General features: G+C 38.9%; 1 protein-coding gene across 1 annotated transcript; it reads left to right on the top strand.

Moving 5' to 3' along the window:
• The first annotated feature begins 257 nt into the window (after nt 1-257).
• Nucleotides 258-9513, top strand: CD4 (CD4 molecule). Its single transcript, XM_083351941.1, has 8 exons — nt 258-744; nt 2430-2603; nt 2701-2832; nt 2981-3229; nt 4258-4557; nt 7940-8182; nt 8279-8409; nt 8544-9513. Exons 1-8 carry the CDS (start codon nt 702-704, stop codon nt 8613-8615), a joined length of 1344 nt encoding a protein of 447 aa, XP_083208067.1. The 5' UTR covers nt 258-701; the 3' UTR covers nt 8616-9513.
• The last annotated feature ends 1324 nt before the right edge of the window (nt 9514-10837 follow it).

Genomic DNA, 10837 nt, shown 5'->3' with positions numbered 1-10837 from the left:
TCTTTTGTATATCCAGTCAAGCATCCTTTTCCAAATCATTCTCTTGACCTCTTATTTTGCTTTCACTTTTGATACTTTCTTTGTCTTGTCAGACAACATTTGCTCCATACTTGTCATTCCCTCATAGACATCTTTTGGACATAATCAATAGAGGGCATCACACCTGATTAATGATGCTAAAGATACTAAAACTACTAATTTCTGGCTGCATTTCTCAAGCATCTCCTTTAATAAGTTCCAGTTAAGCAACAGCAAAAGCTGGTTTGTATTTTTTCCGCTTCTACATAGAATCTTTAGTCCTTCTTATATCCAGTTTCTACAATCATAAAGATGCTTATCTTTGTTATGAACCAAGGTGGACAAAATAAGTCTGGTTCCCACAAGAAGCTATTTATTTTTTATGGTTAATTCTCAGATCTTTTTTTAACTTGAACTCTTAATTCACTTGTAAATTTCAAAGATCAAAATCTTCTTTAGCTTTTTGCTGTTTGTTTCAAATTCTTTAAGTTCTTAAACTGGGGATTAATTTTTCTTTTGTTCAGAATTGAAGATAAACTTCTAGTTGTTTTTGCCCTACATATTGAATGCTATAAGATATTTTTAGAATAAACCATGCTGTTTTTTCCTGATGATTTTTATTTTTTCTGCCAGGAATTCATCACAACTCTCAGTTGTCCAGGTGAAAAGGAGCCTTGGTGAATATGGTTTTAAACAGCATCCCTGTTGCTTTTGTTCTTTACCTGGGTGAGTTTATGGCAAGATATATTTGTGGCACAATGGAACTGTCATTTGATCTCTTATTTTCCTGTCTTCAGCCTAACAATTTTCATTTCTTTTCATAACTTTTGCTGTCGGGGGGAAAAAAAGCCCCATTGGGTTGATTCTTAGCAGTTCATCACCATATACACTCACAATGGCCAGTGTGAATTATCTATATAGAAGTTGTAAAGCTAAGGTGGGAGACCTGTGACCATAAGATAAGTGACCATACATCCTTTAATATAAAGAACTGTCATTTATGTTTACTTAATTTAATGCTTTACTGGTTTTTCCACTTGAATTTTCCTTTATAAAGTTATAAACACTATTTTATCCTTACAAATCTCTTTCAGGTTTGCTTCTCTTCCAGGTTTATCCTTTTTTCCCCCCAAGAGAGTATCGTAAGACCAACATACAACCCTCAGTATAAGCATAACAAAAGCGATTACTTCAGAGGCAGAATGAGAAAGAAAGAGGAGGCTAGTGAGAAAAATGTGAATCTACTCATTACTGGTTTTGGCCAATACGGGTTTACCTTTCTCCTGGAAATGCTCTAAATCTTTGTCTATAAGGAGCCTGAATATCAACTGGTATTTCCCCTGATATTCTGGAACAGAAATAAACTCATATTCAAAAGTATCCCAGTGCAGAAGCATAAAACAGTCACAAAAACCCAGAGTTTTTGATCAAATGCTACAGTAAATCCAATGGTCTAGCCATCAGTTAAAAACGTACTTGTTGGTGTCCCCTTAAGTTAAGCTTCCAATTTTCTTGGAATTGCATGGGAGACCCTGTGGATTTTTTTTTAGTCCACTAATCACTGCCTACTATAGAGGGCAGTGCTCATCTTCATTTCAAGGTCATTGAGCTACCATTGTCTGAAGACATTTCCACAGTCATGTGGTTAGCATCACATCACAGAGCACTGTTACCTTCCCAACAAAGTGGTACCTATTTATCCACTCGCATTTTCATGCTTTCGAACTCCTAGGTTGGCAGAAGGTGAGGTAAGGATGGGAGCTTGCTCCATCACAGGATGCTCAGGTCTCAAACCTCGACTGTCAGCTTTCCACTGACTGATAGTGTGTGGGCTCATGCCCACTCTGAACAATCTCTATGACTTTGGATCCAAAATACAGCACATCCCTAATTTTTAATTTTTTTCTATGGCCTTCCTGTGAAAAAGTCCATTAAGAAGTAGGGCTACTCTTTTTTAGCGTACTGATATCTATGCTCACAAAGTAGAACAGAATTTTGACATTAGCAGCAGGTTGGCTACATCACCACTAAATCCAATTAATCTCCTTTGATTTAAAAACTAGACATAACCATCTTCTATGGTAGTTTATAAAAATAATCATGTGCACATTTCTCTTCCTCTGGAGACTGATCAATTTATTCTTCATTTCTCCTTGACCTTGCTTTAAAACAAATGCCTTGTACAGTGACAAAAACGTTTGCAAATTACAGACTTCTTGAAAACTCCAGAGTAAATCAGCAGAAACTTAAAATGCAAATAGATACGTTAAAATGTAATGAGTAACATAAAATAAAAGGCCAATATAGTACAGTGACTCAGATTATAAACTTTGGGCTCAGAAACATGATGAAATCTCATTTGTTTCTCATTGTTCATTTTCCTTTATTCTTCCATTATTTTGACCCTCTAGCTCTTCTAAGGGCAATGTTTTCCGTGAGGGCTGAAAAACTAAATGTTATTGCTGGCAAGTCTGTCGTCCTTCAGTGTCTAAATAATAAAACTGACATAAAAAGTGCATCCAGGATGACCTGGAAATATAATGGAAAACGTCTGCTACAGAAATTTAAAGGCCAAGTATATAAAGGTAAAACTGGTTGAACCCTTCCACATATAACCAGTAAAGAGAGATATGAGTCTTTGTGTTTAAGCTTTAATTTCATCCAGTTCTCTTTTCTTCAAAGATGGAAGGTCCGAAACATACATATTGAAGGATGAGACTTTTTCTCTAGAACTGCCAAAAGCAGAACCAGGAAAATATGCCTGTGATGTAGATGGAAAGGAAGTGGCTACTTATGATATTGAAGTGTGGCAAGGTGAATGATATAACAGAGATCATGAAATCTGCCTCTCTTGTCTATCTCTTGTTCTCTCTGCTATTGAATGAGTAATTAAATAAATAAATTATCCTTGGGAGGAGGCGTGGGAAGGAAAATTTACCAGTAGGCCTTCTTTCTTTCACAGTTATTGGATCTAAAAGTGGATACCTCCTGCAAGGTGACACTTTAAAGCTGCATCTGTCTCCTTTCAAAGACACCAGGATTGAATGGGTTGAACCCCACAAGACCAAAGTAACAGGCAAAGAGCCACGATGGGAACTGCAAAAGGATGGCTTACAGATATCAAACCTTACAGTTCAGGAGGACCATGGGATATGGGAATGTCACATCGTGCATTATAAGCTTCAGCTCTCCTACAATGTCAAGGTATTAGGTAAGAGAAGTCACTAAATGTGGTTCAAAGAGTCTGCAACTTGGGTTCCCTCAAAGAAGTCTTTTCTCATAAAAAGTTCAGCATTGACCATAAGTTGCTCTGCTAACTGCTTCCAGTATCACTGCATTTTGCCAAAATAAGGTTACTTCACCACTGACTCTTTTTCTGGAGTTTACATCCTATGTTAACTCACATTTATGTTACAGATAGGATAGAATGATATTGTTGTTTATTCACTACAGCCCATTGTCTATAGTGATTTTATCAGATATATTTTCTTGTTAAAATGTTGCAGTAAAAACTTCAGAACCTCTTTTTCCAGTGTGCCCAAGCAAAATTATTGTTAAGCTTCTCAGTGGCCCTTGCGGTATCCCAAAAAAAGTGAGGGAGCTTGAACTGGGAATGTGTTCATTTTTAAAACAATTTCCCTGTATTTTATTTTGATATCTTTCCCATCCCTCCAGGATGGGAAAGTAGTTACCCAGGATCTAGTCAGTTTCACCATTCTAGTCTAGAGGATCTTGCTGGTTCACAATCATGGCATGGCCTGCTTTTCCTTTCTTTGGAGCTATTTCTGCCCTTGTGGCTTCCCATCTTCCCATTATTAACTTGGGAGATTCCCAAATGGAGTGTGAGAAGGGGGCAGATCAATTAGACCTGAAGAGACCAGAAGTCAGATCCTCCCCGTTCCTTCTCCAATATTCAGACTCATGGAAGTTTCCCTACAGGCTGCCGACTTGCTAAAATGGGCTGGTTGCAACCCAGGATGAGAAAAACCTATTACTTTGCCTATAATAATGAGTGTCACATTCACAAAGCAAGAAGATCCCTTTCAGCATTAACCTGAATCAGCCACAGAGTAGGGATTAGCTCAGAGGGAAGCAAATGTTCTGCCATCTCAAGGTTAGCACTTTAACTCACTACTGTAAGCGGGAAAAGGGCCATAATCTTTTTCTACAGTGAAAAAGCAGCAATGTACACAATTCCGATTACATGTTACTTTCTATTTTGGTCGGACATAAAATCAGGTTTTTCCAATCGATTGGATGAATTCAGGTTTGCCACTATCAACAGCAGCATCCTCCTTTCCTGTCCTTTGAACATTGACCTGCAAGGAAAAAGAGATTGGGAGATTCCAAAAGTCCGGTCTTGGAAATGGCTTAAGAATAATATTCTCATGAAGGAGCATAACACAAGCAACATCAATAGCTCTTTCTTCATCCAACAAATATCCAATGTCCATTCTGAAGATGCTGGAAAGTACCAATGCCATCTTGGATTTACACATAGGAATTTGACTAAAACCATCAACCTGATAGTTATGAAAGGTAAGAATAAATCTCGATCTGTTTGACAGTAACATGCAATTTCAGCTTACTATATTAACCATATTGCTTTTGAACATTAACACAACCATTTTTTAACATTTTCAAAACTCAACCTCCTGTTAAGAACAAAATTCAAAGCATCCTTCTAAATAGAATAGAATAGAACAATGACTTTATTCTGACTTTACATGTACATGAATCGGCATACATTAAAATGAAATTTCATTGCATTCAGCTCTCAATGAGTCACCACCTCCGATATACACTACATAAATATGACATAAATAAATAAATACAGAATTATGCATATGCCCACATATATTATATGACACAGAGAAACAACAGTCTAGTTCGGGTTATGTATACATGTGCATGGTGAGAAAAACAAATCTTGTGAGTTTACCAGATGGATGGCATAAATTAAGCCAGGGGTGTCAAACTCAATTTCATTGAGGGCCGCATCAGCATTGCGGTTGCCCTCAGGGGGCCGGGTGGGTATGGCCAGGGTGGGCGTGGCCTACTGGGTGGGCATGGCTAGAGCGCGTATGGCCTACTGGGTGGGCGTGGCCAGCTCTAGATCATTCTCATCAAGGGTGCCTATGGGGGCCTGGGCAGGAGTGGGACAGATCTGAGGGTCTCTGGCAGGAGGAGGGTCTCTGGGCCAGGGCCAAGGCAGTGGGGGCCGTTCCCTCACTGTTTCTAGGATGGCTTCGTGGGCCGCATGAAACCACTTCGCGGGCCGGATCCGGCCCCCGGGCCTTGTGTTTGACATGTCTGAATTAAGCCATCTCCATTTAAGCTGCTTTCCTTTTGCCATATAATTCACAGATGCACTTCTACAAAGCACTGTTTTTCCACTCCCAAAGCTTTGGAATAATTTTGAAAAGTATCCCAGAATCCATTGTGCCACACTCCTTTCTCTTCTTCAGGTGAAAAGTAGATGAGGAGCACTGTCCTTACTATTTTAATGTGGGACAAGTAAAAGGAACCGTTGGTGGATCCTCCTGGCTTTGTTTTCCTCCCATTGAGGGTTGCCTGCTGGGGCTGAAAAAACACAATCGTTCCCATTAGTGGGAGTGGAGCAAAGTAGGTCACATTAGTCATGGGGTTCAGAAGAGTTGCTTCAGTCAAGTTGCCTGAGTAAGAGGATGCAGGCATGGATCTGTTCTGAGTTCTCTTAAGTCAGACTATTTGAGAAGCACTGTGACCCAAAATACCCAATCTGACAGGTTGTAGTATAGGTATACAACTCACAGCTGGTTGAAATCAATCTTTTGTGCAGATAGGTCTAGCATTCACTCCAGAAAGCACTGGTTCTGTTTTTAAACACAGATGTAGGAAGTGCTAAATTGGTGCATATAAGGAGCTATAAATGGAACATTTTCCTTTCTTATTCATTTGCACTTTCAGGCTAAAGAATTATAGAACATAATTGATCTGCAGCTTATGCTAGGTATCTCAAGGCCTCTCTCCTGAGGCTGTGTAACTCTGCATTACAATGGTTATATCGCTACAGACCATAGGGATCACTTAGGTGAGATGGGCAGCGTATAAATTCGACAGATGAATGAATGAACAAACGAATGGTTTTGTTCTTTTTGAAACTTATCAGACACAGGTTATCAGAGCACATAGGCTTTATGTGCTCAACCCTTTACCCAGTTTGAACTTGTACATACAAGGCCTGCATTAGACAAGTGTCTCACTTATGCTGACTCCTGCCATTGTGGCCATGGAGGACAGTTCCCATGAGCAGAGGACAAACCAGTTCCCATGACCAGAGGACCGAAGGCATGCATGTCTAAAGTGGCCAACAGGAGTTGAGCAGTATTCAATTCAAGGAACTGGTGATGGTGTGGGGGAGGATGGAGACACAGGGATGTAAGGATGGTCCCTATACAGAAAAACTCCACTGAAGAACTTCAAGACAAGTCAGCTCACTACAGCTGTCCCAAACAACTTAGGGTTTTAGAGATAAACAGCAGGAAAATACAATGCTTTTGATAAAATGATATCCCATTCCATCCTAAAGCAGACCTTTAAACTTTAATGAAGGAAATGTGGTATACTCATAGTTTAATGATCATATTATTATTGATGGGAAAACATTTTCTTTTTTCATTTGCATAACTTCATGAAATAAAGTTTTATTTTATGTGGTACATTTACTGTGGGAGCTTTCAGGGAGCTTATTTTGACATGTCATGCTTTACTATACAAGAGATTGCCCTATGGCTATGCTGAACTGGCTGATGCTTTTCCTAGTAAGGCGGAAGGTGGTTATCCACTTTATTAAGTCATGCAACATAGTGAGCTATTATACCATTTAGTAAATTCAAACCAACTTTGAAAAGTAAGGTATGAAGTATGAAGCACGAAGGTTAAAAAATCTATTTTCCATCCTGTCTTATAGATATAGGTAATCCTTGATTTATTGCCATAACTGAATCTGAAATTACGGTCATAAGTCATTGCAGCCGAAAGTTGAGGCATCATGTGACTGGACCCAATTTTTTGACCTTTTTGCAATGGTTGTTAAGTGAACACCATCATGGCTAATTAAATGTTGCAGCTGTGAAGCAAATCAATTTTCCCCAATGGGCAGTTTTGCAGGAAGCAAGCACAATTCTTGGTCACATGATGCTTCATACAGGTATAAATGTGCGCTGGTTGCCAAGCACCCAAATGCAATTGTGTGATTGTGCAAGGCCATTGTAACTTTGAAAATGGTCATAAGTAGCTTTGGGTGTGGGGAGGTGTCTGGCCAGTTGTAATTCAAGAATTACCTATATCTGCAATGATTTGTGGGATTGTAATTAACCCAACTCTGCTATCCCTAGCATGAAGGCTAAGGACACATTTTGATGGGACCTTGGTTGTTGTGCTTGCAGTCTGATCTGCAGCTGAAGAAACTTCTAGCTGCGAAATAAAGATAATTCTTCAGCTTTATTGCTAAGATTAAATAAAAGGGCTCTGACTTTGGATGGGGGTAATGAGACTAGAAGAAGAGTTGATTTGATGGTTCAATCAATATAGTTTGCACAAGATTACGGCTAAAACACCTGAAGTATTTGCTAATTACTCTGAGCTACTTATTTTCTGGAAACCGGCTTCTGAAAGTTGAATATGTAATTGAACAGCTACATATTTTGGTGCCAATCAATATATGGGAAAAACCTGAATCATTTTTGCATACTGCTGATTTTATATCCTCTGATATCATCAATTCTGTCCTGTTTCCATTGAGAGGGACTCCTTCCAGCACCATGAACAGCCTGGTACTTTAGATCATAGGATAAAATATTCTTCATGGTAAGGAATGTTCTCTCCTAGATCTTGTAAAAAGTGTTTCCCTAATATATTTTTGCTGCTTTCCCTCCAGTCTCTGCCGTCCCTCCCGTGCTCAGATCCAAAGAAGACAACGTGACCCTGTGTGGTCATATCAGTCCTTCTGCTCCTCCACTGACTGAATTGTGCTGGGTTTATGTAAATGGGTCGAGTGAACCCAAATGTGGCTCTCCCATTTCAGATAATAAATTCTGTCACGTAGCTACAACTGAAGGGCTCTGGAGGTGTGATCTCAAAGTGAACAACAATGTGAAAATCAGTATTGACTATATTCTGGGTAAGTTCCAAGGTAAGTAACACTACCATCTTGTTCCTGGCTCCGTATCTGTGCACATTCTGTTCTCAATGTCAAATCTTTTTTTTTCCGCCACAGGAAAGACCTCAAATGAGACTACTTTAGAGAATAGATTGATCAAAATAGCTTCGGGGATTGGTGCAATGCTCCTGCTGTTAATTCTTGTTGGTATCTGTGTACCTACTTGTAAACGTATTAAGCAGAAACAGGTGAGTTTCTACCTATCCATAAATCAAAAGGAAGGTTGCATTCTACAAGAAAAAATACAAAACAAAACAAAAACCTTGGAAGCAGATCTGAAAGAACATGAAAAAAGGATCATCTTTCTTTTGTCTTTTGGCAGCAACGAGCCAAGAGGATGGCACAAATTAAGCAACATTTGCTTGCCAAGAGGACATGCCAGTGTCAGAGGTAAGGGTCCAGCTGCCCAGCCGAGAGGAAGACTTCTTGTGAAAGCCCTTGGTTAAGCTGTCCCAGGATGAATCAGTCCATCTGGACCTGCAGTCCAGCAGATCCAAGACCCCACGGCTATTATTCTTTACTAGAAAGAAATATTGCATCTAACACTTTCCTTTTCACCTGCAGTAAAAAACCAGAATCAAAAGGCCTCAAAATAATAAACCTATTGTGCCTTTAGCTTTCAGCTCTGCCAATTAAAATTTGTCATCTGCTTGCTATTCAACTAAAATTACACTTGAATTGGCTACCAGTTTAAATCAAGTAAAGCTTGCAGACCTACAGAAATTCAGAAATAAATCATGATTAAATTAGACAGCCATGCAATTTCATCAAAGGTCTCATGAGCAATCATTCTTCAACAATTCACTTTTATGCTTTTTTAAAACAGCAAGTATCCCACTTTGCAGCTTATATCTACAGGAAATTTCAAACATTCCCATGTTTTCCACTGAGCCTAAATTTTGGATAACTCTTTTTCAACTCTACAGGGAACTACCTAATGATTACTATCATGCCTAAAGGAGAAAACACATGTGTTGAAAAATCACTGGCCCGACCATTTGCCAATCATTTACAATGCACAGTTGTAATTCAAATATTGCAGGGTTGCCTTAACTTTCTGTCTGATATTCATAGTTCTGTAATCATTTAGGCAAGTCTGTAGTTTGAAAGTGTGCAGCTTGCAGAAAATATTGACCCAAAAGTGTTCACCCTAATTGCTTCTAAGTTGTCTTAATAGCTGACTGCTGTTTGAACCGATCTGCAGTTCTGCTGTCCACTGCAGCTGTAAATGAACAAAGATGTGTTGTTTGTTTTAAAAATTCCTTATCTACAAAATAAAATACTTCTATCTTTCCCCCCAACTCCACTGGTTAATTCATGTATATATCTACAGATATTTGCTTGTGCTTATGGTGCAGTCTGCAATCTTTTCTGAGAGAATATTCTGTCAAGAATGGTGATCAGAGAACAGCAATGTTTTTTAAATGATATAATTATGATGCTAATAAATTAACGAATTTCAAAGGACAAATTCATTTTTACTGTTTGGAAAATGCTAGTGGTGGGTGGAGAGGAAGAGGCTTCTGCAGTCTGAAAGATGCTATTATGTAGAGAATTCCACTGATGAGTTACAAAAAACGACTGGAAAACTACCTCCAATCTACTTTGGCTCTTTCTATTGCTTTGTTTTATTCCTTAAAGCAGGGATCTCCAAACCTGACAACTTTAAGACTTATGGTCTTCAATTTCCAGAATTCCCCAGCCAGCATGGCTAGCTAAGGAATTCTGGGAGTTGAAGTCCACAAGTCTTAAAGTTGCCAAGTTTGGAGACCCCTGCCTTAAAAGAAAAAAAAAACTTTTCTATCTCTTGATATGCATCAGCACCACAGCTCTAAGACGAACGTATTAAATGTAAACATAGGGAAAATTACTGTTGCTTGACTGTTTATTTTAATGATCTCCTATGCTTATAATTATGCACAAAAACAAGAAGTAAAAGTGCCTGTACTGATTCCACTGATACTTGTGAATTATATTTGAAATCTCAAGATCTGAAGAGAGCCATGTATATATTTTAATGTTAATAAACATTCCTCAAAAACCTTAGTGTTCCCATTTTTCTTTAGCATTTGGCTGCACAAGATGCCATTTCTGAGGTCCTCTGTGATTTCAGAGCAGCTAAATCAGGTAGCTGGACAATGATTGCAGTGCTTTAGCCTTGTGTTTGACATGTCTGCTTTAGTAAGATTCTCTCCATCTACCACGCTTTTCTTGGAAAACTCCTACTATGCAGCTAACACACTCCCAGTCTATCCCTATATAGCAATGTTTCTCAACCTTGGCTACTTTAAGATATGTGGACTTTCAACACCCAGAATTCCCCAGCCAGCATATCTTAAAGTTGCCAAGGCTGGGAAACACTGCTAAATAGGGATCAGAATAAGCACCATACTACTCAGTTCAGTTAGTACAAAAATATAGTTGTGTTCAGGGCTTTTTTTCTCATAGAACGCTCAGAACGGAGTTCCGGCACCTTTTTTGGATGGAACCTTGTAGGGTAGGCAAGGCGGGTTGTATGACATGTGTGAGTTCCGGCACCTTTTTCTTTTACAAAAAAAAGCACTGGTTGTGTTTATTAAATATTATGAAATATCAAAACCAGGGAGGGAGGGAGGG

The sequence above is a fragment of the Vipera ursinii genome, assembly GCF_947247035.1.
Source record: "Vipera ursinii genome assembly, chromosome: 2".
In the NCBI taxonomy this organism is placed as follows: Eukaryota; Metazoa; Chordata; class Lepidosauria; order Squamata; family Viperidae; genus Vipera; species Vipera ursinii.
This window is presented reverse-complemented; position numbering and strand designations above follow the sequence as displayed.

Bases quoted from the DNA above. Each gene is read 5' to 3' on its own strand.
- CD4 (XM_083351941.1), top strand. From the start codon at position 702: ATGGTTTTAAACAGCATCCCTGTTGCTTTTGTTCTTTACCTGG. The intron at 2,604-2,700 runs GTAAAACTGGTT...TTTTCTTCAAAG, and splicing joins TAAAGGCCAAGTATATAAAG to ATGGAAGGTCCGAAACATAC. The intron at 8,183-8,278 runs GTAAGTTCCAAG...TTTCCGCCACAG, and splicing joins CAGTATTGACTATATTCTGG to GAAAGACCTCAAATGAGACT.